The 26828-nt window shown below is 55.2% G+C and overlaps 1 protein-coding gene across 5 annotated transcripts in view; it reads left to right on the forward strand.

The window, feature by feature from the left end:
- The window catches only part of NEDD4L (NEDD4 like E3 ubiquitin protein ligase), a 314905-nt gene that overhangs the window by 112045 nt on the left and 176032 nt on the right, over positions 1 to 26828 (forward strand). The window contains exon 1 of one of the 5 annotated variants that reach the window (XM_062201734.1): positions 18892 to 19008. The exons of the other annotated variants lie outside the window; for them this stretch is intronic. Within the exon in view, the coding sequence (XP_062057718.1) occupies positions 18962 to 19008 (47 nt within the window). The 5' untranslated portion in view covers positions 18892 to 18961. Of the gene's footprint in view, positions 1 to 18891; positions 19009 to 26828 lie in introns of those variants that run through there. 5 annotated transcript variants of the gene reach the window in all.

Raw genomic sequence — 26828 nt, forward strand, 5'->3', positions numbered from 1 at the left:
CTTATTTTGCAGAAATTGATCTAACAACCAAGCCTTGCGAACACAGCCGGAAGGTTCCAGCGTGTATGTGGAGAATTAACTCTGCCCCTGGGTCAGCAGGCCAGGGTTGCCTCCCCGCTACCTCCTCTGTGGTGCAGCCTCTGCATGGGAGGCCTGGGAATGGCGCACTGGCCCTGTTCCCTCAGACCTAAAGCCATGGCTTTGAAGTTGCACTTGCAGGCTCCAGTCCACACTCCAGATGTTCCGTCACCACTCACTGTATGCGCTGTCTTATTTAAATGCAGCACAGCGATGCAAATATATTTTGTATGTTGTATTATGTTGTGTTCTAAGAAAATACTGTCGTGGGCCTCATGACATTATGCCAAGATGTTGAAGACTCTTCATAGGGCTGTTAATGTGGCACAGCCGGTTACCCTGCCACCTGTAGCCCCAGCACCCCATACGAGCTCCCCTTAGTCCCAGCTGCTCTGCCTCTGATCCAGCTCCCAGCTCCCAGCTCCCAGCCGCTGCACCTGGGAAAGCAAGGGAAGATGGCCTTGGTGCCTGGGCTCCTGACACCCACATGAGAAACCTGGGTGGTCTTCTAGGCTCCTGGCTTGTTGCCCCCATTTGGGGAGTGAACCAGCAGATGGAAGGTCTTCCTCCCTCCCTCCCTCTCTCTCTGTCTTTCAAATAAATAAACTCTGCGTTCAGGGAGCTCCAGTGCTGACACGGTAGAGGAAGCCCTGCTGGGTGCGATGGGTGTCTGCAGCAGGCCCAGCAGGCCTGTGCTCCCTGTTGAGGTCTGGGCAGTAGATGGTGAGGCTCTGCAGGACATAGAGTGTTCGGCACAGCCCAAAAGCAGCCTTGGACAACACACAGGCTTGCGGGGGTATCCCACGTCTCCCTTTCAAGATGGGAACTCAGTGGGTTGAAATGAGCTGACAGCAGACAGATCAGAAAAAAGCATGCACATGGACTTGATCATAATTTTGTGTGTCCTGGGAGCCTTCAGGTGGAAGATCCGCAGGCCTGAGGGTCAGTGGAGCAGGGACAGCTGTGTGGAAATGAGACTGGACGCCAGGGCAAGCCGGTGGACTCGGGCCCAGCAGGGAACCCAGCTAGGCCTGCCTCTCCACCGGGCCTGGCCTTAAGGCCACGGGTAGTTCTGTTAGAGCTTCCTCTAAGTTGCACCAGCACGCCTCTGTCTCGGAAGAGGACTAGCTTTCTACTGGGCAGTGGTTGTAAACCCTTGGAAAATAACTGAGCTACGACCCCTCTCAAATGAGTGGGAGCAGAAAGGTGGGGAAGGCCCGAGTCACAGTTGGGGGTTGTGGGGGAGGCTGGCAGAGAGAAGCCCATCTTGGGGAAGAGGAATTCCAGTTCCTGTGGTGTGCCTGGGGTGGGGGAGGGCTGGAGGGGGGGCAGAGCGAGGGCAGCGAGTAACCTTGCCCCAAGGCCTTCATTTTTGGAGTATATCGTCCGCTGAGCCCCAGTGCAACGTGTAGGTGTGGCCGTGTGTGTGCACACCCCCGAGTGTCTGAGCCCCCGACTTGCTGTGACTTCTATATTTAGAACTCGAAGGGTCTGTGTCTCTGGCTGGCTCCCGGTTCCCAGGCTGGTCAATGACAAATGGTATTTTTGCTGGTGTTGACCTTCTGGGCTGAGGGAGTGGGGTTGTTAGATTGTATCGCCTTTTTTCCCCCCTTCCTCTTCAAGGGCAAGGCTTCAGATACAGCTTATGAAGCTGAGATACACACGGTGCATTTTAAGGTCTACACATGAGTGCAGCTGTAGAATGCTCTGGTCTTAGAGAAAGCAATTATTCATACTGCTCCGTGCGTGCAGTACGCGAGCAATAAGTGACGCTGGATTCCGATGCATGCTAGCAGCTGCAGATACATAATTTAAATCAGTGTACGGCAATTAAAACGATGCCTGTTTTCCTTACGGACTATTTCTTAGACTTATGACCTTAGCGCAAGTAATGTTTAATAAGGATCTACAATGTGTAACTCCTCAGTAAATTATTAAAAGCGCTGGCATTCCTACTGTATAATATCAACATGGGTGATGTCAAACCTGCCCGCCTCTCAGTGGGTGCCCGCCGGCATTCCGGCAGGCCTCCAGGAAGGGGCAGTGGGTACACCTGATGGGCAGCTGGCATTTCCAGGGCTATTGTGCACCTGTCACTGAAGAGCTGATTATTGCTCCTGTGGCTTTTTCATTTTTTTTTTTTAATACCCATTTATTTGAATGGCAGAGTTACAGTGAGAGAGAAAACGAGAATTTCCATCTGCTGGTTCCCTCCTCAAATGGCTGGGGCTGGGCCAGGCTGAAGCCAGGAGTCAAGGACTCCATCCAGGTCTCGTGCATGGGTGCCAGGGGCCCAAACACTTGGGTCATTTTCTGCTGCTTTCCCAGGCACAGTCACAGGGAGCTGGATCGGAAGCTGGGCAGCCGGGACCATAACCAGTACTCATGGGATGCCAGCATTGTGGGAGGCGGCTTAACGCCCCGAGCCACCACGCCGGCTCCTCTTTTTGGTTTTTGTGCTGGTTATGAAGCGATAGTATTGGTTGGTTGTATGAAGGGCAGAGAGTTTGTGCAAGATCACGTTATGGAAAAACTACGCTTGGATTTCCTAAACGTTGTGCTTCTCCACATACTTTCTGAGGGACTCCCGTGGGTCAGCTCGGAACCCTGGCTCGTGATCGCCGGGAGCTCCTTGGGAGTGGTGACTTCCAGTGGCCTTCGCTGTCGTCCAGGGCCTGGACAGCAGACAAGAGCTCTGGAAACATCTCCCTTCGGGGCTGGTTGATGGATTTCCTTTTTTTCCTGTTAGCAAGTGCGCAGCCGGCCATGATGTAGAAGCGCTGTCTGAGTCCCTCCAGGTCCCCTTCTGTCAGCGTCTTTGCTTGCCCTTGCACACTTCCTGGGCCTGGGAGGCTAGCATCCATGAGCCGTGCTCTCTGCCCTGGCCTGGCTCGGCTGCTGGTGGCACCGCCCTGCCAGGCGGCTGGCTGTGAGCCTCCTCCATCAGTTTCTCTTCTCCCCATCCCTGCCCGGGGGTGAGAGTCTGCCTGGGCCGCTGCTGCTGCTGGCAAGCCCGTCGGCAATGACGCATGGGTGCTAATGTCGGCACCGCAGGGCCTGCCCTGCGCCCATTGCCCTCACCTTGAGCTCCTCTGCGCAGGCGTGCTGGGTCCTGTTGACGCCCCGGGGGCCCAGAGCCACCGCCTTGCCACACTGCACAGCTGGCCTCTTCCTGTCTTTTCCTGGGGCTGCAGCACTCACACTGGTGCTGGAATTCCACTCTAGAGGCCGGGGAGCCATCCCCTCCACACCCTGCTGTGGCCTCCGTTGGGCCCAGGGGCACCAAGGCGGGCTGGCCACTGCCCAGTCCAGCCTCCCATGTGCTCAGCAGGCCTGTGCTTGCTGGTCTTCCAGCCTGTGGCTCTGTGCACCCCGCCCACCAGGCTCCATTTTTTTTTCCTGTCTCTGCTCTCCATGGGCTTTCCCCGTGCCTGTGTGTTCCTTACACTCTCATTCTATTACTATTGTTCATTTTATTGTTCTGGAATGCTCACATTCTTGTTACAAGTTTTAATGTATAAAAACCTTCAATAAACGTGCCATTGTCCTTAGCTCCTCCCCTACGTGAGCATTAGCACAGACACCTCTTAGGCGGAAGGAAACCTCTGCCCTGTCCCCTGCTGCCCAGGGCTCCCCAGGAGTGCCTGCACCTGCTCCTCTGACTGTGGTGCACCGGGGAGTGTCAGCGCCCCCTGGTGGCCGGATCATCGCCTGCCTTTCTCTTCTAGGAAATCAAAGTGATATTCAGAGCTAATAACTGGTGGAGTTCTTTAGAGGGCTTTTTGCTAACTCAGATCTTGTTTGTTTTTGCAGCCATTTCAGTCATCTTCAAATAGTGGACACTGATTCAGAGGAAAGAATGATTTTACTGTAGACAATCTGCTTTTTGCATGCTTGGTTTTAAAGTTGACAATGCATAGTATTAAACTTTACCTCTTGGCCAGCGCCATGGCTTAACAGGCTAATCCTCCGCCTTGCGGTGCTGGCACACCGGGTTCTAGTCCCGATTAGGGTGCCGGATTCTATCCCAGTTGCCCCTCTTCCAGGCCAGCTCTCTGCTATGGCCCGGGAAGGCAGTGGAGGATGGCCCAAGTCCTTGGGCCCTGCACCCGCATAGGAGACCAGGAGAAGCACCTGGCTCCTGGCTTGGGATCAGCGAGATGTGCCAGCCGCAGCAGCCATTGGAGGATGAACCAATGGCAAAAGGAAGACCTTTCTCTCTGTCTCTCTCTCTCACTATCCACTCTGCCTGTCAAAAAAAAAAAAAAAAAAAGTAAACTTTATCTCTTTCCCTGCCCCCCCCCCCCCCCCCCCCCAGCTAATTTCCCAAGCTTTGAAACCATCAGAATCAAAAGCCACTTAGTGAAAAGGAGTTACCTGGTCCTGGAAAGAGTTGTTCTTCACCTGAGGGATTCTGTGTTGTAATACGGCCCCATAGCGATGCGTTTCCAGTTCCAGATGTTTCCGGAGCTGACCGTCAGGTCTCTAAGGAAGGGATTGCCCAGCTCCCATCTCTGAGACAGAAAAACCAGTGCTACAGCCAGGAGTTGCCTGTGTCGGTGCTGAGGGTGGCGGCTGGGCGTTGTTGGGTGGTTTTTGGATTGGGATTTGGAATAAAAGTCAGCCCCCTTTGCACGTGCTGTCTTGAGGCTGTAGGCATTTGTAGAGCTACAGGGAGGGTAAACAGTCCATGACATGAAAAAGAGACTCACAAGAGGCCACCGAGGTCTTCACTTTCTTTCCTCTGTCATTGCTTCCCTGTAGCTAACTTGGTGGCCGTGTGTGTAGACAGTGTCACTTGTTATGTTGATGGTAGTGACCCTCCAAGGAAACTTTATTTGAAAATCAGAAGGAGAGAGAGAGAGAAATCTCCCAACCACTGGTTTCTTTCTCTAAATGCCTACAACAGACAGGGCTGGGCCAGGCCGAAGCTGGGAGCAAGGAACTCAGTTTGGGTTTCCCTTGGGGGTGGCAGGAACCAAAGTACTTGAGCTGTCACTGCTGCCTTCCAGGGTGCACATTAGCAGGACCCTGGATCGGAAGTGGGCTAGCCTGGACTGGAACCCTGGGATGCACATTAACGGGACCCTGGATCTGAAGTGGGCTAGCCTGGACTGGAACCCTGCACTCTGAGGTGGCATTGGGCCTTAACCACAGCATTTAAAGCCCACCCCTGGTTTTAGTTGCTCTAAATTTGAGGTTGGCAGACTTCCTCTGTTGGGACTCTGGTGGGTTTTTGTTTTGTTGATAGCACTCTTGGGGGAGGGGTCAGAGGAAGGAGCCCACTGAGTGTTCCAGGAAGAAGACATTCCCATTGGGTGGCAGGGGCCCAAGCAATTGGGCTACCTTCTTCTCCCTTCCCAGGCACATTAGCAAGGAGCTGGATTGAAAGTGGAGCAGCCGGGACTCGAACTGGTATCCGTATAGGACACCAGTGTCACAGGTGGCAGGTGAACCTGTAGCACCCCAGCACCGATCCCCAACTTCTCTGCTTTCGATCCCAGCTTCCTGCTCAGCGTGTATCCTAGGAGGTAGCAGGTGAGGGCTCGACAGTGAACACCTGAGGCTGGAGCTAGAAGCCCCTCTGGGCCCCCAGCCTGGGGCCTTGTCCTGGTGAGCAGGACCCCCATGACCTGGGTGTTGCCAGCAACAGGTGGGGGACAGACCAGGGTTCAGGGGTAATGAGCAGACCAGGGTTTAGGGGTAATGAGCTCACCCCCCACCAGGGCCTGGCTTTGCTGCCCTCTGAGGTCTAAAGGGGAGAGTGTGCCTCTTGGGCCCTTGCTCCTGCCTTAGGGGCCCTCCCCTTCCCAGACCCCCCTGCCAGGTCTGGGTCTGGAGAGCAGTGAGACTTTGTCTCTGGTCTTTGCCAGCTCGCCCTCTGGGGGCTGTCCTCTGATGGCACAAAGCTGGCATCTCAGCTCCCGTGTGTGCGGCCGGGGTGGTCTCACTCCGTGCACCGTGGGGTCGTTCCCAGGTCGATCACACGCGGGTCTGCTGTTTGGGGTGTTCAGAGGCCGTCCTGAGATGCCCAAGCCAGCAGCTGGCCCCTGGGGGGCGGTGGGAGGAGGTGGCTGCAGCTGGGCACTTGCAGCTTCTTCCTTGGGTTCCAGGATAGTCTGGGGCCCCTCTGATGCTGTACCCATTGAGCACCACCAGGCACTGGAGGGGACTTCAGACAGCATCCCAGCCTGCCTGGAGCTTAGCCTCTGCTCTCACTAGCTCTTCTGGGTGCTGCCAGCTTCCCTCCTGGATCCCACGACCAGGCCAGCGCCCACGCTACGCACTGTTGCCCAGAGGGTGGCGCTGCAGCGGCCTCGCGAGCCTGTGTCTGATGCCATAGGAGGAGCGCAGGCCCGGCTGCCAGCTGCCAGCGCAGGGCTGCCGGGGAGTGGGTCCTGGAAGCTGCAGGGCCCCTGGGCCTGTGGCCGGTATGGCTGGGTGTCTGTGAGATGGCTTCATCAGATTGGCTTTGCCGCTGTCTAGCCGGGGTCCTCCTAAGTGTGCAGGGAGGTTGTTTGCACCCAAAGGCTGTGGTGGGAGCATGGTGAACTTGGAATCATTTTTACTTGGTGTACTTGTACCCTCTTCCCTCTTTACAGCCCATTTTAGCTTCTGGTGTCAAACAACTTAGTAGGAAAAAAATATATACATGAGGATGCAACTCCGCAAAGGAAATGGACTTGTGCTTAATGACGTGGACAATTTAATATGTTGGTCGAAGGGTTGAAAGGCAGAGTTAGAGGGAAGGAGGGGGAGAGAACCAGGCCAAAGCCAGGAGCCAGAAGCTTCATGCAGGTCTTCTATGTGGCTTCAGGGGCCCAAGTGCTTAGATCATCTTTCCCAGGTGCATTTGCAGGGAGCTGGATCACAAGTGGAGCAGCCGGGACTCGAACTGGTGCCCATATGGGATGCCACAGCGCTGTGGTTACGTTGACAGGGCCAGACCTGGTGATTTCTTGGGTCTTATCTGGGCCATGGCCAGGCGCTCCTTCCCGCTGTGAAAGCATTAACACAGTGCGTTTCAAAAGTGCGAGTTCCCAGAGGCTTGGATTTGAGTAAAGAAAGATGTGCTTGTTCTGAGCCTGCTCAGCATGCCAGGGAGAGAGCACTGGGCTTTGTTTTGTCGTTTTTGTTTGGCTTCTAACATTTATTTATCGGGGCCGGCGCTGTGGCAAAGTGGATAAAGCCACTGCCTGTAGTGCTGGCATCCCATATGGGCGCCAGTTCGAGGCCCAGCTGTTCCTCTTCCAATCCAGCTCTCTGCTGTGGCCTGGGAAAGCAGCAGAATATGGCCCAAGTCCTTGGGCCCCTGCACCAATGTGGGAGACCCAGAAGAAGCTCCTAGCTTTGGATCAGTCTTGCTCTGGCCATTGTGGCCATTTGGGGAGTGAGCCAGTTGATGGAAGACCTCTCTCTCTCTCTCTGCCTCTCTCTAACTTTGCCTCTCAGATAAATAAATAGATATTTTAAAAAATATTTTAAAAATAAAATTTATTTATCTGAAAGAGTTACAGACACACACAGAGAGATCTTCCATCTGCTGATTCACTCCCCAGATGGATACAACAGCTTGGGCTGGGCCAGGCTGAAGCCAGGCGCTTCTTCCAGGTCTCCAACATGAGCGGCAGGGGACCGGGCACTTGGGCCACCTGCTGCTGCTTTCCCAGGCGCATTAGCAGGGAGCTGGATTGGAAGGGGGGCACTCTAGACACGAAGCAGTGCCAATATGTGATGCTGGCATTGCAGGCAGTGCCTGTTACTCTACACCACAGCGTCAGCCCCTGTTGTTATTTTCTGAAGTTTAAGAACCACAGTTTTTAAAAACGCTTTTAATTTATTTTTATCCTGTTTTTTTATTTTTGTGCTTTTTAAAGGCAGAGGGATAGAGATTGAGAGATCCCACATCCTTTGGTTCACTCCCCAAATGCCTGCAAGAGGCAGGACTGGGCCAGGCTGAAGCCAGGAGCCAGGAACTCCCTCTAGGTCTCCTGGCTGGGTGGCAAGGGCCCAAATACTTGAGCAGTGACCTGCTGCCTCCTAGGGTTGTGCATCAGCAGGAAGCTGGATTGGAAGCTGAGCACTGGGACTTGAGCCAGGGATCCCAGTGCGGGATGGGGACGTCCCAAGTGGAAATTTAACCACAGTGCAAAACGCCCACACCGAGCCTTGCTTGTTTGCCGTGTAAGTAGCACCAGGGATCTGTTAGTCACAGCCCTTGTCCGTGCCTCAGCGGCCTGTGCAGATGAGCAGGGGGCCCAAGTTCCTGCTCACTGTGCTGCAGGCGAGAGGGAGGCCCTGGCTGTGAGGGGCCCGCAGGGTTAGCTGACCCTCACCTGTGGCCTGAAGGCTTCTGATGGAGTGCGCCGGCTCCGCGAGCTTGCCGGAGCCAGGCTGTACGAATGGACACCTGTCCCACTCAGACGCGTTGGCAGCGCCCAGACCTGCAGCGGACAGTGGCTGCAGCTCAGCAGCAGCACAGAGAAGTGATGGGCACGTGTTCCACAAGAGGGTACCTGGCACATACACACCAAGCCACCCAAGAAGGGAAAGAGAAAACCCACAGAAAACAAGCACCTGTCACAGAGCGCAAAAGACGGCAAACTGGCGGAAAGCCTGCCGGCTCCTGTCAGTCCCCGAGAAAGCTGGTTTTCTTAGTATGTAGTGACCTACGAATCAGCAGCATGCACTGTGACCTGTCGGGTGATACAGAGAATTCAGAGCAAAGCGAGTTCCGGGCGCGATTACACACGCCGAGGGAGCCTCACTGATGACGCCGGGGCACCGCCGTCCTCCGCTGCCCTGCAGAGCCACGGCTGCTTGACCAGTGCCGGATGTCGGCAGACTGGAGCGGGCGCTGAGTGGGTGCCATCGCCAGCAGTCGGGAAATGGTCACCAGCACGGTAAATGCCTGCACCCTTAGACCTGAAAACCATCTAGACCCCTGTGTGTGTGACGCAGGGCTGGGTGGAGGGGGCGTTACAGCCGCCCCTGGGGGATACGGTCACCGAGGCCCTGTGACAGTGGGAGCCGCCGGCACAGCACGCGTGAGAGCCACGGTGAGACCTGCTCACACTCCAGGCCGGTGTGTAGGCCAGCGAGCCACCTTCAGGGAGTTCAGCAGGGGCTGGTGCACAGCGCCTCTCAGTAGGCAGGACTGGGCGTAGTGCCAGGGGCATGGAGGGTCCCGGGGAGAGCTCGTGTCCCTTGTCCCTGGGCCTGCGGGTCTGCGTTGGCACTGAGGGGGCTCAGGATTGCTCTCCTGTCCTGGGCTGTCCCGGCCTGCGGGGGACAGGGAGCAGGCAGAGAAGTCTGGAAGGAAAAGCAGATGAACAAGGGTAGGGCTGGGGAGCATTCGGAAGGGGGAAGTCTTGTCTCAGAGCAGCAGTAACGAGACAAGGGGAAGCCGTGTGTGGCTGGGATTGAGTTAAGTAAACCTCATGATGTGCTCCCAGCTGGGTTTGACTTAATGCTTCCTCCGGGGTGTGGACGCAGGCAGGTAGGACCAGCTGTTTGCCTTCTGCACACGTACTGCCGAGGCTGTCCTGTCCTGTTAAGTACCTTTTAAGATGATAAAAACCAAATTACGAGACACCTGCACAGATGGACACTGCTGATACTCGGAGATGATTCAGTGCTTCCCTTCCTTTTCTCACGGGAGAAGCAGCAGAAAGAACTTAGATCCTGAAGGCAAACACAGCAACTGCATTAACAATCAAGATGCTCACCCCACCCCACGTGATTTTCTGCTGATCTTTGGTCCGGGTTCAAGGTCAAGAGAACATGTGTATCCTACAGGCTCGGGGAAGCTGAGCGCCACCTTCGCACAGACCTGGGCACTGGGGGAACCTGTGCTGTCTCTCGTGCACATTTTGGTCGTTTTGCTCGCATATAATAGTGCTTTGTGGTGGGGGTCCTGAGATGCGGTTTGAGGGCTGAACGGAGGGAGTTCATGGCTAAGCCGGAAGGCTTCCAGCCGCAGACACCCAGGAGCCTGGGAAAGGCTTCCCGGGGGCGTGTGGCTGAGGCCTCGTGGTTGGCAGTGGGCCCTGTGTGTGCGGTCCCAGCTGCGTCCAGGGACCGTCCTCTAGCGCAGCGGCTCTCTCGTCACACAAGTCTTCCCTAACCTGCTAGAAACCAGCGGATGTAAGTGCAGGGGGTGCACACGGAGGCCCGGAGCCGGAAGACCTCCTACGACGAGGGTTCTGCAGCTGACTCCTTGCCCCAGCCACACAGGGCCCTTGAAAATATGCGGCTGTCAGGGCTCCCTGCAGGGCCTGGAGCAGCAGCACCTGGCTAGCCAGGGTCAGGAGCACTGAGCGAACCCAACTTTGCAGATGGGGCAACCCGAAGAGAGCGCCTCTGGTTACCCCGGATGCAGGGCAGGCCGGACTAGGGCTCCTGACCGCGGCCTGGCCTCCCTGGCACGGCGCTGCCCTGGCTCAGTCTTTGCTCTGGATCTCCCCTGCCGTGGACCTTGGTGAGCAGGACGCCGCCCTGCCTGCCTGCCTGCTTTCAGCGCATTTTTCATGTAGTGGAAGTGAATGCGTTGTTGATGCCTGTGTTATGGAAGAGACAGGCTCTTTTCACAAGCGGTTTGCATTTGTCAGTCTTACAAGTAGGTTAATTCATTGTCTTTAGTAAAAATGGCTGCTCGGCTCAGTGCTCTCCCAGTCTGTCTCTGGATCTGTCTGCAGGGACTCATTTCTTGGCTCCTGTTCAGCCTTGGTCTACTGAATCAGAAACCAAGCTTCGAGGGGCGGGTGTTGTGTTTATTGCACAGTGCAGAGCAGGGAGCCGGGCAGCGATGGCTCCATTCCCGGGCTGCGAGGTGTGTGATCCACTCGTGCCCAGGTTCCTGGTTGGTCAGGGGAGCTCGTACCTTCCTTTGATTGGTCAGTGATGCTGAGCTCTTCAGGGGATTTATGGCGACCGGGGGCTCCAGTTGGTCTGGCAGTTACGTGCAGGAAGTGGTTACGTTCTGCCCAGGCCTGGAATTCCCCCACACAAACCACCCCAGGACAACACTGGCCATCAAGGTTGTTATCTCTTGGAGAAGCAAATGACTCCTTGAGTCTGGTGATTGGAAGCTTGTAAGGCCAGCTGGGTCACTCCCTCAAGCCAGCGAATTCCTTCTGATAAGGGGCGGGCAAGGACACCTTGGCTAAAGGAGACAGACAGGAACTGGGTCCTGCTTTTACATAATGGGGGTTCGGTTGAGGAGGCTGCCGATGATGGCCCTGCTCCCCATATGGGAGACCCGGATGGAACTCCTGACTCCTGGCCTTGCCTGGCCCAGCCCTGACTGTTGTGGGCAGTTGGGGAATGAACCAGTGGCTGGGAGATCTTAATCTCTGTCGCACCCTGTCTCTGTCACTCTGTATGTTCAAATAAATAAAAGTTCAAAAAAAGAAGCTGGGCTTGACCTCTTGCCCCAGGCCCCTTTCTAGTGCGGTAGGGCGGTGAACAGAGCCGTTTGTTTCGCTTGTCCAGGTGCCAGGCCAGGCGAAGGAAAGGAAGCTGACCCAGCTGTGAGTCCCCAGCTGCGGGGAAAGCCTTCCACCACCTCTGCTGGTTGCTGAACAAGCAACACCGCCTGGGGGTCTTTCAGAGCCTCTCTAAAGAACCCACTCTGCCTCCCCGCCTGCTTTTAGCCTCTGTGGCGCCCACGTCAGGATTTGTGCACTGCCGTTCTCTCTCTGCGCTGTGCCTGCTGTCTCCGGGCCACAGTGTGGTCTGACTAGTCCGCACCAGAACCCCGCAGCCCCGGGATGCTTCGGGGATGGTTCCTCCTCATGCGGACCGGAAAGCCAGCACCACGGGGAACGACTTTTATGGCAGAGGCATTGGGATCCTCCAACGGGAGCGAGAAGATGACTTCCCAGTGGCGGTCCTGGAGCTGGAGGAAGGCTAGGGTGCCGGTCTGGGGTGTCTTCAAGTCTTGATTGGCCCCAGGCATGTTGCACCTGTGGAGCTGTAGGCTCTCCAGGTGAGAGCTGGGGGCTCTCCAGGTGGTGTTCAAGTTCAGAGCAGGTGCATCTGACAGTCACTGGCTTAAGGAGCTAGCCATCAAGTTTCTTAACAAAGTGCAAAACAGGACAGAGGTGTAGAGGGGCCTTGTCTGGATCCTGCTCAGGCCAGCAGTTTGGCCTGGGTTGCAGCTGATGGCGGCTGTGAGACTTGAAGGAAGTGGTGATTCCTCCTGGAGCCCATGGCCGCAGGTGCCACAGGTGAGGGTGGGGGCGGCTACTGCACTTCCTCCCGTCTCCCATTCCCCTTCATACCTTTGTTGCTGCACGCTGGGTCACACCACAGAGGTCAAACACCTTCTGTTCTGTATTTCTGTCTAAATAAATTGTGATTCCTGTTATTAAATTGAAAATCAATGGAATAGTTAGTGTAAAATTCTTTTAAAAACATCAAAACTCTGATAAAACCAAACTAATGATTACCATAGGCAATTTTTAAAAAGATTTTATTTATTTGACCAAGTTAGTGAGAGAGAGAGAGACAGAGAGAAAGGTCTTCCTTCTGTTGGTTCACTCCCCAAGTGGCCGCAGCGGCCAGTACTGTGCCGATCCGAAGCCAGGAGCCAGGTGCTTCTTCCTGGTCTCCCATGCGGGTACAGGGGCGCAAGCACTTGGGCCATCCTCCACTGCCTTCCCGGGCCACAGCAGAGAGCTGAACTGGAAGAGGAGCAACTGGGACTAGAACCCAGCGCCCATATGGGATGCTGGTGCTGCAGGTGGAGGATTAACCAAGTGAGCCACGGCGCAGGCCCCATGGCAGAATTTTTTTAAAAATGTTTTTGGGGAAAAATGGTATATATAGCTTGAGTATTCTTAATTTGAACATACAAACTGCTGCAAAATCTAGAAATTTGAGTGCTGACATGAGGCCACAAGTGGAAAATTTTGCAGCTGACCTCACATGATAGACTCAAGGTTAAAATGCAGGTGAGGCCAGTGCCGCGGCTCACTAGGCTAATCCTCCGCCTTGCGGCGCTGGCACACCGGGTTCTAGTCCCGGTCGGGGCACCGATCCTGTCCCGGTTGCCCCTCTTCCAGGCCAGCTCTCTGCTGTGGCCAGGGAGTGCAGTGGAGGATGGCCCAAGTGCTTGGGCCCTGCACCCCATGGGAGACCAAGAGAAGCACCTGGCTCCTGCCATCGGATCAGCGCGGTGCGCCGGCCGCAGCGCTCCTACCGCGGCGGCCATTGGAGGGTGAACCAACGGCAAAAAGGAAGACCTTTCTCTCTGTCTCTCTCTCTACTGTCCACTCTGCCTGTCAAAAAAAAAAAAAACAAACAAAAAAAAAAACAAACAGGTGAACTGAAAATACTGTATGAAATTAAGTCTGGGGACAGGACTGTGACGTAGTGGTTAAAGCTGCTGCCTGCAATGCCGGCATCCCATATGGGCACTGGTTCAAGACCCAGCTTCCGATCTAGCTCTCTGCTATGGCCTGTGTAAGCAGTGGAAGGCTTGGGCCCCTGCACCCTAGTGGGAAACCCAGAAGAAGCTCCTGGCTTCAGATCGGCCCAGCTGCACCTGTTAAGGCCATTTGGGGAGTGAACCAGCAGATGGAAGATCTCGCTCTCTCTGCCTCTGCCTCTCTGTAACCCTGCCTTTCAAATAAATATTTTTAAAAAATTAACTGCAGACTAGGTAAATAAAATGTATCTGAAACACACATGGATTTCATGTTCAGACTTGGGTCCATTCCCAAGATACCTGATTTTGAAATGAAATTTATACACAAGCATTTCAAAATTTGAAAAGATACAAAATAAGAAACACTTCTAGTCCCAAGCATTTAGGATAAAGGATTTTCAGCCTGTATACATAATTAGAAAAGGTTGGCCGACGCCGCGGCTCACTAGGCTAATCCTTCGCCTGCAGCGCCGGAACCCTGGGTTCTAGTCCCAGTCGGGGCGCCGGATTCTGTCCTGGCTGCTCCTCTTCCAGGCCAGCTCTCTGCTGTGGCCCAGGAGTGCAGTGGAGGATGGCCCAAGTGCTTGGGCCCTGTACCCGCATGGGAGACCAGGAGAAGCACCTGGCTCCTGGCTTCGGAACAGCGCGGTGCGCAGGCCGCAGAGGCCATTGGAGGGTGAACCAACGGCAAAGGAAGACCTTTCTCTTTGTCTCTCTCTCTCACTGTCCACTCTGCCTGTCAAAAAAATAAAAAAAAATAGAAAAGATTAAAAAGAAGCAGAACAAAATAATATTAAGGTAGTAGAGGGTATTGGATATTTTTTGCTCTTGTAGTTTCTGTATTTTCTTCAGTAAATATGAGGGATCTTCAAAAGTTCATGAAAAGTACCCATTCGGAAAAAAGTATGCATGGAATTCAATTCTTCTTTGCACCAAAGTAAATATCATTTTAATTCCATTTTTCTGTGAACCTGTGGAAGTTCCCTCGTGTGTTGTTTATTGTCATCAAATATGTAAGAAGGGGGAAAGCGCAGGCCTGCGGCCGTAGAACATTTAGAAGGAACGCATCCCACAGAGATAGTGAAGAGCGTATTACATCCTTATACATGCAAGGAGTCGGCTGTCTGGATGAAGCAGTGTTTGTCCTAAGGCAGCTTCGTCATAGTGTAATCCCTAAAATCGAATCGTGGAAAGGTATTCAGGTGGTGCTGCAGATCAGTACGTAAGCCGTGGAAACACGTTGTGACTTAGGACTGCGGGTCCGCTCGTGTGACGCTGGAGACGCACACGGCTCGTGAGCTGCTGTGGGTGTGCGCCTGGGTTAGCAGCGTGACCACGGTGTCTGTCGGCGGCTTCTCGTCTACTTAAAAGTGCACGCGTACCCGTGCATGTGATTTTCCCAGGAAGAGCCCACGTTGCTGGGAAGCTTTATCGTGGCTAAAGCAGCTTTTTATTTGGGTGAGAACTTGTGATTTGGACCGCAGGGCCGGCCCTCTGAGGCTCCTGACTTAATCCGCCTCCCGTCTTCAGGTCGATTTCACAGCCAGGAAGGGAGCTTAGCACGCGCGGCTCGTTTCCCGACTGGACTCTGGATAGCCACAGTGTGGCCGAGTGGTTCTCGCCGTCTCGCCGTGTCTGGGCACCTCGTTCAGAACTGTCACCCCACGGCAGGGAGCCCCAATACAGGCCTGGCCAGGGCGGCTGCAGGCTCAGCATTGGAGGCTGCTCGGGTTTCCTTGGGTTTTGCGACAGCGTCCTCTGGCTTGCAGATATTGGTAAATTATTAAGGAAAACGTGGCCCTACTCGGTACAGCTTCAAATTTTATTGGCAAGCCTGGCTTATTTTTTTGACAGGCAGAGTAAGAGAGAGAGAGAGAAAGGTCTTCCTTTTCCGTTGGTTCACCCCCCAAATGGCTGCTACGGCCAGTGCGCTGCGCCGATCTGAAGCCAGGAGCCAGGTGCTTCCTCCTGGTCTCCCATGCGGGTGCAGGGCCCAAGCACTTGGGCCATCCTCCACTGCCTTCCAGGGCCACAGCAGAGAGCTGGACTGGAAGAGGAGCAACCGAGACTAGAACCTGGGGTGCTGGCGCCACAGGCAGAGGATTAGCCTAGTGAGCCGTGGCGCCGGCGGAGCCTGGCTTGTTACAGAGCACTTCCATCGAGCTGGAGCATGCTGGCTCACCAGCTGCCGCTGGGTGTTAGGCCGCAGTACTGTACCGTGTGTACCTGGGCGGGCTGTTGCAGACTCTAGAAAAGGAAACCGTGCAGGGGCGACGAGAGCCCTGCCCCGACGAGGCCTTCCACCCGGGGAGGCCCCTGGCCTGCTCCGAGCTTGGTGCGTGGTAGGCCTTGTGGAGTGCTCTCTGGGGAGGCAGGTAGCACGTGAGTTGGCTTTCCCAACCTAGGCTTCCAACTACGGGAGCCTGGATCATCAGACGACAGGATGGGCTGTTGCTTTAAGGGTCGAGCATCCTGAAACCTCGAGATGAGACGCGTCCATCACAGATGATTCCTGGGTCCGCAGGCGCCCTTGACTGCCCGTAGGGTGAACCACTCGCTTAGTTACAGGAGAAAATGCACGGGAGTCCCTTGTGGCTTTTCTCTCATGGATTTGCTGGTTTCGGAAAGGTCAGGGTGTTGAATTGTCTCAAGTGCAGCCAAGAAGGTCCCTCTAAGGGCAGCATCAGGGCCCTGGGCCTCCCAGTTCAGCCGTTCGCGTTAACCCTTTGATGGCTCACGGCGCGATGCTTTTAACTAGGCTGTCTTGGCGCACGTCTCAGTGTCTGTGTGGGTCATTTGTTTCTTGCCTGGTTGAACACGAGCAGCCTGGCTCTCCGCTGGGTTGTTTGGTGGTGACACAGCCCCAGGGACCTGTCTCTGTGGTTCCCCGGAGCTCAGCGGCCATCTAGTCGTGTCAGAAGAGCCTTTGAAAGGCTCTGTACGGGGAGATGGAGAGCAGCGTTCCAGGCCTCCAGGAACTCATCAGCACTTGCTACTGTGAGCCCATCCTGACCCCTGAACATGGCTGTAGAACACCAGATGCAAAAGACAAAAGAAAAGGCTGGGAGCCGGTGCTGTGGCAAAGCAGGTAGAGCCTCTGCCTGCAGTGCCGGCATCCCAGATGGCGCTGGTTCCAGTCCTGGCTGCTCCACTTCTGATCCAGCTCTCTGCTAATGCGCATGGGAAAGCAGTGGAGGATGCCCAAGTGCTTGGGCCTCCGCACTCACTTGGGAGATCCAGAAGAAGCTTCTGGCTCCTGGCTTTGGATTGGCCCAGCTCCGGCTGTTGCAGCCATTTGGGGAGTGAACCAGTGGATGGAGGACCTCTATCTCTCTCTGCCTCTCTGTTACTCTGCCTTTCAAATAAATAAAATGCATCTTTTTTATTTACGAAAAAAAAGCTCTTTGGGTCTGGTACTATGGCATAGTGGGCTAAGCTTCCACCTGTGGTGCTGGAATCCCATATGGGTGCCAGTTTGAGTCCTGGCTGCTCCTCTTCCAATCCAGCTCTCTGTTATAGCCTGGGAAAGCAGTATAAAGTGGCCCAAATACTTGGGCCCCTGCACCTGCATGGGAGACCCCAAAGAAGCTCCTGGCTTTGGGTCCCAGTTCTGGACATTGTGGCCATCTGGGGAGTGAACCAGCGGATGGAAGACCCCTCTCTCTGTCTTTCCCTCTTGAGGCATGAGGTCGTCTTACTGCCTGCTGGCTTCATGGCTTTGCTTCTGATTGTCTTACACTGTCAGTATCAACTTGGGCATTGTCATCTTTCAGGATGGCTCACAGCCTGTGGCCTGAGTGTGTAAGAAGATTGTGAGTGTTTTTGAACTGAGCGGTTAAGAGAGCAAAGCCAGTGTGCGGCTGGGTAGAAGTCGTGTGTGGACTGTATTTCTTAATGCGAGTATTTTTACGTAAGGTATTTCTTTGGGTGACTCTTCCATATAGGAGAGTGTACATCTGATTGGAAGACAGAAGTTACCGAAACTTATCTCTTGACTTATTCTTGCATGCAATTAAATATCAGTTATGTTTGTAATGTTATCAATAATATGCTGGGGGTAATCTGGATAAAAGACAGGGACCTGGAACTCCATCCAGATCTCCCACGTGGGTGGCAGGGGCCCAAGCACTTGGGCCATCCTCTGCTGGTTTCCAAGGAGCATTAGCAGGGCGCTGGGTCAGAAGCGAAAGCAACTGGATGCAAACCAATGCTCGCTCCCGTTTGGGATGCCAGCAACTGCTTAACAAGTTTGCCACAGTGCTGGCCCCTACAGGGCACTGATAATGCTGTCTTCTCTCGAACCTAGAAGAGGCAGCCCCTCCTCCAAACAGTTGCTGCTGCGTGTAGGAAGCAGCCTGTGGCCCAGCTGCTCACCAGGCTCCACAGCTGCCTGTACAACCTGCGTGCAATGCCTTCTCCCATGCACTGTGTTAGAAATTCCTGGTGCGGTGAGGCCCCGAGCTGTCTTCACCTTCACCTATTGCCATGCCCTTTGCCCTGGGGCTGGCACCTGTCTTTGGGGGTGGACTAGACCCGCTGTATTCAGCAGGGATGGCTGAGGGCTGGGAAGAGTGGTGTGGTGAGGCCGTTTCTTCCACTGCCCCCTGACAGGTGGCTCGTTCTCTCTGACCGGATGTGCAGCCCATCCCTGGAGTGCCCCCCAGCCTGGCTCACCAGCCAGGGCTCAGTGCCGAGGCTCACCGTGCTGTTGCCCCAGTCTCCCTGTGGTGGCGAGGCCACCTCCTCTCTTCCCTTAGCCTTGGCGGTCGGCTTTTTGCTTCTCTTTCCTTGTGTGATGGGAATTCTGTTCCCTGCACCGTTGTCACCAGATGTCGTGGGGACCCAAGGAGGGTAGGGAAGCTGAGCACTTCTCCCCGAGTGTTTGGTGCCCTGATTAGAAGTCTTATGTGGAAGATGATCTGGTGGGAAAGAGCAAAGGATGTCCTTGATCAGCCAAAGGAGCTGTCAGAAAGATGAAGCCATAGAGCTGGAGCCCCCATGGCTGGCTGCTTTGGAGAGTAAAGATGGTGCGTAGGGTTCCTAACTGCAGTGTGCAAGAGCTACCACCAGATGGCGATGGCAGCTTCTTGGTCCAGTTGGGACTGCGCTTCCCCTGTGGGTAGAAGGTTCCTTTCTAAGTGTAGCATTGAACCTGAAGCCCGTGCCCTTGTTTTCATTCCAGAGTGCTCTTGTCATTAAGCTGGGAATCCCCATTTTAAGGAATAATTGCCTTTTAGGAGGCAGCGGTGAGGAAAAAGACCTCCTGGCTTCTCGTAAGAGTCTTGTTTTCTTCTACACTGTGGGCTCATAAAATGAGCGTTTCTTGGCCTTGGGAATTTCCATAGAACTTGGGAGCAGAAGCCTCCTCTGCCTGGGGCTGCGGCTTCAAGTCCCTGGCTGGGTTTGGGTTCAGGGGCCATGGGATCTGCCTGTTGACCATTGTGTACAGAAATGATTTTAAAACGGACCTCTCTGAGCTCTTGGAGACCCCGGGTAAGGTGAGTAGGAGAAGCCACTCCCCCTGTTGGAGCCATTTGTACGTGGAGGTGAGGAGTGAGTGACAAGGAGGCAGGGGCACACGGATGTCCGTAGCACCCGTGGGTACCTGGCTTCCCCACAGCAGCCCGGGTGAGGGAGCCACGGATGCAGTAGGTCAGGAAGCTTGCTCTGTGTCACCTGCAAGGGATTGGTGGACCTGGAAGAAAGCCAGCCTTAGCCCGTGAAACGGTGGGCTCAGCCCATGTCTGTGAGGACAGTGGAGCAGAAGTATCCACGGGGGGGTTCCTTAGCCCCATGAAAACTCTCCCTTCACCAAAAGGGGCCGTCCATGTACCTCCCCACCCCCGGGGGTCCCCAGGGTCACAGGACAGCCGGGCGTGCACACTTCTTACAGTCAGTCCACCTCTAACGTGAGTGAGGTCATTCTGCCTGGGGGTGGGGGGTGGGGGGGTGGGGGGTGGGGGCGGGAGACAGGGGCTGTGGTTTGAATTGGATTCGCGAGCTGCCTCCCCAGCCTTGGCTTCTGTGAGCTGCTTCCCAGATCCCGGCACTTGAATCTGCTCCGATGGAGAGAGGCGGGCGGCAGCCGCAGCCTCCAGCCCAGGCAGGCTCCGAGCACAGCTTGAGGGTGCCGGGGGTGGGTGACTGTGGGCAGGGCCCTACCTGGGCGGTGGCTGCTGCAGAGCCCTCCCCTCGAAGCCCCTCCCCTCGAAGCGCCGGACTCCTCCGCCCCAGGCCCCTGATTACCTGTCAGGGAGCTGGCGTGACCAGCAGTCTCCTCGCTGTTGCTGTTGTTAGGGGAGACGGACCGGCGGCTGCAGCCAGACCCACACCTGCCTGCTGTGACTCCGGTAAGTGCCGCAGGGGCTCCCCGCCATCCAGAGAAGGTTCTCTGGTCGTGGACCCGCTTCTGACCTAAGCGTGCCAGGATTTGGGGGTTATTTAAACTGTTTTCTTTTTAAAATGTCCATTAAACATTTTTGTGTGATCTCCAGAAATCCAGAGGCAGATGGAGGAGAATGTTCGCTCCTTCCGTGTTTAACCTCTGTTATCTTTTTGGGAAGCCTTTGTCTCTCCCCTGCCCCCACCCCTGTGTGAATAAATCCCTGCATTTATCATCCCTGTGTTCCCGAAATGTCAGAAATAGACGCGGTGGAAGGAGCTGTCATGCAGAACCCCGGGTAAGATGAGGACGGATCTTTTTTGTCGGAAGCTTTCTTGTTTTTAGACTTTGTGGTGCGGCCAGTGCAGTCCGCTGGGCTGCCGTGGACAGGTGCGCTGGGGTCCTCTGGGGTCTGTCCCCCGGAATCTGCACAGCTTCCTCGTTTGTTTTATAACCTTTACGGAAAATGCTTGGGAGCGAGTCACGTGACTCCTAACTTTGTTTCCCTTGCAGTCACATAGCACATCGCGGTGCTGTTAGGTGGAGCTTTTCCAAAACGGCACCCACCTTGGCTGCCGGACAGATCGGCCTCCCTGCTCCCGTGTTCCTCCGCCCCCGAACGTGGAGGCGTGTGTTCCGTCCAAGATAAACCTGGCGCTTAGAATTTCCTTTGCTCTGTTACAGGGTACTCAGGTTAAGCGCCACTTAAAAGTGTGCAGAAACCAATAGCCCTGAATAAAAAGTGTCTCCCTGTTGGACGTCACTCACGGCAGCGGGGAGACCGTGGTCTGCTTTTCTCCTTTTTCCTTCAGTCACAAATCACGCTCTCTGGCAGATCAGTAACTTGAGAAAAAGTGAATTATGCAACCCCGGGGTGGGAACGCAGGGCTGTCTCGCGGTTTGGGGGCGGCCCTGCGAGCAGGCAGACGCTGGCTGGCTGCTTCAGACAAGGGGGATGGGAGCCGGCATGTCTGCCCCTGCAGAAGCTGGAGCGTTGGTCAGCGATCTCCCAGACCGCCACGGTGGGGCACGTGCAGAGCGGCACCTCTGACCCCGTTTGCTGGAGAACGGCGTGGGCTCCACGGAGAGCGCAGGGCACGGGCACGGCCGTCCTTTCTGTGCAGGGCTGGACCTTGTGGGGCCTAAAGCGTGACCTCCCCAGGAGCCGCTTCTGTTGAGAAGCTGGACACGAGGCCCAGCTGTTTGTAACTCCTCACCGTAATCACAAAACGCCCTGGGGAGCCCGCGCAGCCCTGGGAGCGGGGGCCCTGCCCTCACCCCCACCCCCACCCCCGTGCCGGCTGGTTCTCTCCTTGCTCCATCCCCGGCGGCAAGCCCCTCTCCCGGAACGACCCAGACTGTGTGTTGGCCAACAGCCTTGCTCAGCCAGCGACCTCTCGCCTCCTGCCCAGGGGCCCAAGTGCCTGGTTAATGATCTCCAGCTCGGTGAGTGCCGAGCTCCTCCCGCTGTGCACCTGCCCTCCGATGGGCACAGGGCACAGGTGTGCCTTCACGGGCACTCTTTCCCGCCGGTGGGATCTGGGCTGAGGCGGATGAAGAGGAGCCAGAGAGACTCAACAGAAGGCGGCATCGGCCGAGCGGCCTGCGTGGTGTGGGACTTGCGGGGGTTGCCAGGCCTTGGGGTGAGCCCCCCCACTGAGCACTTCTGGGCAGCCGGCTGGGCTGCAGGTGGTGACTGTGCCTTTCTGCCCGGCTCCCCTCCATAGAGGACAGAGCTGCGTGGGTGGCCTTGTGGCGGGTGGGGGAGGTGGAGTGTGCCCCTGCCCTCACCGTGTGCTGGTGGTGGGGATTTCCGCGTGTTCACGGTGACGCCCGAGACGAGCTGGGAAGTGAGCTCCCACAGCCACGGCACTGAGAGGTGTCCCTGCTGAATTAGCGGAGTGCTGGGTTAGAGGGTTCTCCCACGTCGGAGCTGCCATAAAGGCCAGTTTGGCTCTGTGCCCTGCCCCCCTCCCCGACTCTGAGCTGAACACGCTTTGTTTCTGTGTGAGCTACACGGGCTGTGGAACTCGGTGGCAGCCTCAGAGAGTGAGCTAAGATAGTTCCTCTTATGATGTTTAAGGGACAGATTTTAGAATCAGTTTTGTTGTTAATTTCTTAAGTACTTGTTTCTTCAGTGCCCTTTTTTTTTTTTTTTTAAGATTTGTATATTTATTTGAAAGGCGCAGTGACAGAGACAGACCTTCTATCCACTGACTCACTCTCCTAATGGCCCCAGCGGTCAGGGCTGAGACAGACCGAAGCCAGGAGCCTCTTCCAGGTCTCCCGTGTGGGTGCAGGGGCCCAAGCAATTGGGCCAACTTCTGCTGCCTTCCCGGGTCATTAGCAGGGAGCCGGATCAGAAGCGGAGCAGATGGGACCTGGGGGTTCCAGAGTCTCACGCGGAGTTTTAACCTGCTGCTGCCACAACGCTGGCCTTGAAAAGTCCTGTGGAACCAGCCTGCCAGCCTTCAGGGTTCCCTGGAGAGCAGCCTCACCTGTTGAGCCGCTGGCTCCAGGGAGCCCCTCTCCGCACAGGCCACCTGGGGCCATCACCCCAGCCCAGCTCTTCCTGACCTGGATTTTCTTAGGGACGGGGGCCTCTTTGGATTGTGGATGGCAGAGGGTTGAAGGCTGATGGGCAGGGTGGCAGTAGGAATGATGAGTTGTCTGTTTTGCCCCCTTCACAGATCAGGGTCTGCCTCCAGCCTGGCTGGTGCGGCTGCTGGCGCCCTCTGATGTCATCGTAAAATCCTGGGGTGCGGGGAGTTAGGCTGACGGCTGACCCGAATCCCTTGTTTCCAGGGAGTTACTCGCTGTGCATATTATATTCGTAGGAGTGGTGGGGGAAAAACGCTCAGATTTGGCTTGTTTGGTCTTCCATGGTGATTCTCTTTCAGAGACAAAGACCGGTTCCTGTGGGCTGATGAAGATAGTTCAGTGTAATCGCGTTGGCATTGAAATCTCACACTGCTGGTTCATGGGGCCGCTCTTCTTGTGTTTACAGACACTGTGGCTTGCTGAAAGGCCGTGGCTCTCAGAGGTGTTTCTCCCCTTCCCCACGGGGAGACGTTTGGCACAATCTGGAGATGCAGGGGTGTGGCAGGTGCACAGGTGTGGGGGCGGGGAGGTTTGTGTTTCTGCAGAAGTGCCCGGTGGAGAGTGTGAAGGAGACAGCATGGTGGAGTGTGTGAAGGAGACAGCATGGCTTTAAGGTTGCAAAGAGGATTTTCAGGCACACAATTGACAGAGCCTTGTTGGAACGCAGCAAAGTGGACAGTGACATGGCTGGAAGTGACTGGACAGCTGGCTGGCACCAGCTTCCTGCAGAGTGGCATCCGTCCTTGCCAGTGTGGGGTGCCGGGGCGGGGGGGGGGGCTGTCTCAGGGCTGCGAACTGGGCCACGGCCATGGCCACCTCCTCACCTCTGTGACGGTCAGGCGAGGGCTGCCTCTGCTGCTTCTGGGACCGTGCTGTGGGAGCCTGGAACCAGGAAGCGCTGTGGAGGTTGGGAAGCAGAAGGGCGCCTCGGAGTTGATGGCTTCTCTTTGGAGGAAAGGCAGCCAGCCTGAAAGGTTGCCTTTCCCACTCCACTGTGACGGAGCCCTCGATTGTCTCAGGGCCTGGGGCACTTGTTGCCTGTTTAATTAACTCACTGGCCAGGTAATCATGTACTCACTCCTGCTGCCTTTTGTTGTCAGCAGCTTTGCTCTTGGAGCTTGGAAACCTTCAAGGTTAGCTTTTCTGTGCCTTGCTGACGCGGTCACCAGGTCACGCCAACGCTGGAATGGGCTCGTGGCTCAGGTGGCTTTGGTGAGTTTCAGAGCCAGGGAAGGCACTTGTTGGTCTGATTCCAGTGACGTGACAGAGTTGGTGTGAGAATTAAAACCCCTGTCCAGAAGGGTGGTCTTCCTGCCCCTGCTCGCTGCCCGCCCACGCCCGACAGCAGGTGCATCCTTGGAAGTGCCCTTTCCCTAAGGCTGTGCTCCTGGCTGTGGTCTGGCTGGGCTTGTTGGTTCCTGTGGAAGAGCCGACCCCACCTGCTACCCCATCCAGCACTTGCTGCCTTCCACGGCTTAGGACGCCTGGCCAAGCGTGATTGGGTTCCGATAGGCTTGCATTTGTTACGTGCACTGAAACAGCCTTTCTGTGTTTGAGTTTTAAATGGAAAGAAAACCCAAATTGCATCTTGGAACAGGAGGAAGCACGCATTAGGGAAAGACTGAGGAAGTCTGAATACAGAACTGATTTTGTGAGCAATCAACCTTGGTTCATGAACTGTGACAAATGGGCGACTCACATGGATGTTCGGAATAGGGGAGACTCGGTGTAGGGGGCGCGGGGCCCCTCGGTGCTGTGCACCTGGTGCCTCTGTGCACACGCAAGCTAAGTCGCTGCCGTCCACATAGTGGACGTGGCACTGTCCGTCATCTCTTGGAAAGCAGTCTGTGCCGTGTTCCTGGCTTGCCCATCCCAGCCCTCTGCCCAGGAGAGCCGCAGAGCACGCCTCTGCACAATGTGCCCGAATAATCCGGAACAGCAGCAAACCGTATGATGTGATGTTGATTTACGAGCCGTTGCCCACCTGATGGCTAGCGGCTGCATCCACAGGAAGTGTATTTGTGGGTGCCAACTGAAATCCCGTCAGCTGGGCGTGCTACCGGCAGTGTGCTAGTGGGACAGACGGACGCATCCTGTTTTTCTCACTGGGCCTCGAGCAGCATCTGGGTGACAGGGGCAGCGTGCTGTCATTCCACATCTTCAGACTGGAACGTGGACTTGTGGCTTCTGGGACTGTGAGGCCGCACAGTGCCCCTGTGTCTTTATTTGCTCATTCACTCATGATGCTGTTTCTGTTTCCAAGCAAACACTGGTATGTTTGGTGTAAAATAGAAAACCGGTAGGAGACCTTGGAAGACTACCTGAGATTGCTGCTGCTGGCCCCGCCCCCTGCTCTGTTGGAGTCTGGACAGGGGGCGATATGAAAAGCCTCACACTTGGAGGTAAAGGAACTTGACTTTGAGTCAGTTTGAGTCAGTTACCTCAGCTATCCATGGGCAAAGCAGTCACCCTGCAGTTTTGTTGTGGAAATAGTGAGCTAATATAAACGTATCCGAACACCAGGAGATTTGTCCAGATACTGAGTTTTTTTCCTGGGCTGTAAGCGGCAGGTGTACCCCAACTACTCTCCCACGGCCTGTGTGCTAGAGATGGCCTTGATGCCCGCCTCTGCTGTGTTGTGTTCTTGCTCAGATCACACACGTGTGCGTGTGAACATCAGATCAAGAAGATTCCTTGGAAAGCTAGCTTTTCAATTATGCAGACACACGGAACCAACAGCCTGCTAGCAGGCAGCATGAGGGGCACCTCACTGCCCAGCTGTCACCAGGTGCTTCGTCGCCTGCCTTCATTGCTACTGAATGCTGTTTAGTCTTTGCATAAATACCATCAGGGATGACCATAAAAGATGTTTTTTGCCCCTGTGTATCCATTCACCACCAACTTGATACATTGCTTTGTGTTTGTTTTTCTTAACATATTTTTCTTTTTTAAATTAAAGCACTGCCCAGGCCATACCTACAGTATGAGGTGTGTTAAGGCTAACTTGCATCCCTGCGCCCCTGTAGGAAACGAGGTAACCTTCCTTGTCCTTTTTGGAAACAGTGTCTTGCTTATATATAATACTTGTTTTATTTCTTACTCGTAGAGCAGCAGAGTGCACAAACTGTTTTGGAAGCTGTTTTTTTCCTGAGCCCCATGTCCTGGAGCGCCCTCAGTAACAACGTATAGGACGCTCCCGGGCCTCTGGGCTAACTCCCGTGGGAGTTCATTGCTCCCCGGCCTCTGGGCTAACTCCCCTGCACTGGGAGTTCATTGCTCCCCGGCCTCTGGGCTAACTCCCCTGCACTGGGAGTTCATTGCTCCCCGGCCTCTGGGCTAACTTCCCTGCACTCCCGTCGGAGTTCATTCGGTTAATCCCTGCTGCTGGACACTTGGGTTATTCCTGGGCTCTGTCTCTTGTTCTGTGGCACAGCCGTGGCCTCTGCTGGCCTCTGCCATTCTGTTTGTGTCTGGCATTCCCACAGAGATAAGTAAGTTCTCCCCCTTTTGTCTGGTCCACTGGAGCTCCTCTGCAACCTTTTCTTCCCTCCAGCTCTGTCTTTCCCTTTAATCCCCGATTTAAGAAGTGAGGGCTTCAGGCCATCAGCGTTCCTCCCTGCCCTGAGATCACAAAGCTGGGGGAGAACCTCAGAGCAGGGCTTATCCTCCGCCTTTGTAGACAAAGGACCCGAGACCCAGGAGGTGATGAGAGTCTGCGCCCGGGGTCTCCGCTTGCCCACCCAGGGGTGTGCTTTCTGATAAACCCCCTCTGATGGCCTTGGCAAGCGGCATCACCTGGGAGTTCATCACCTGCTGGAAATGTGGCTTCAGACACTGACATCTATATCCAGCGGCTGGCTCAGTTCACTTGATTGCTTTTTTCTTTTTCTTTTTCTTTTCTTTTTTTTTTTTTTTAAATATTTGTTTGTTTATTTGAAAGGCAGAGTTAGAGGAAGACCTTCCCCGCACTGGTTCACTCCTCACATGGCCACAACAGCCAGACTGGACCAGGAACTCCATCCAGGCCTCCCGCTTGGGTGGTGGGGACCCACGGACTTGCACCATCTACTGTTGTTTTCCCAGGAGCATTAGCAGAGGCGCTGGATCACAAGTGGAGCAGCCGGGGTTCAGACTGACAGTGCGACAGGATGCTGGCGTCACAGGTGGTGGCTTAGCCTGCTGCTCCTCAGTCGGCTCCCTGCTGATGTGCCCAGGAGAGCTGCATACGATGGCCCAAGCCCTTGGGTCCCTGTCGCCCGCGTGGGTGAACCAGCAGATAGAAGTGCTCTCTGTCTTTCTCTGCCACTCTGCTTTTCAAATAAATAAATAGATAAA

This window comes from Lepus europaeus, chromosome 9 (genome assembly GCF_033115175.1).
Source record: "Lepus europaeus isolate LE1 chromosome 9, mLepTim1.pri, whole genome shotgun sequence".
NCBI lineage: Eukaryota > Metazoa > Chordata > Mammalia > Lagomorpha > Leporidae > Lepus > Lepus europaeus.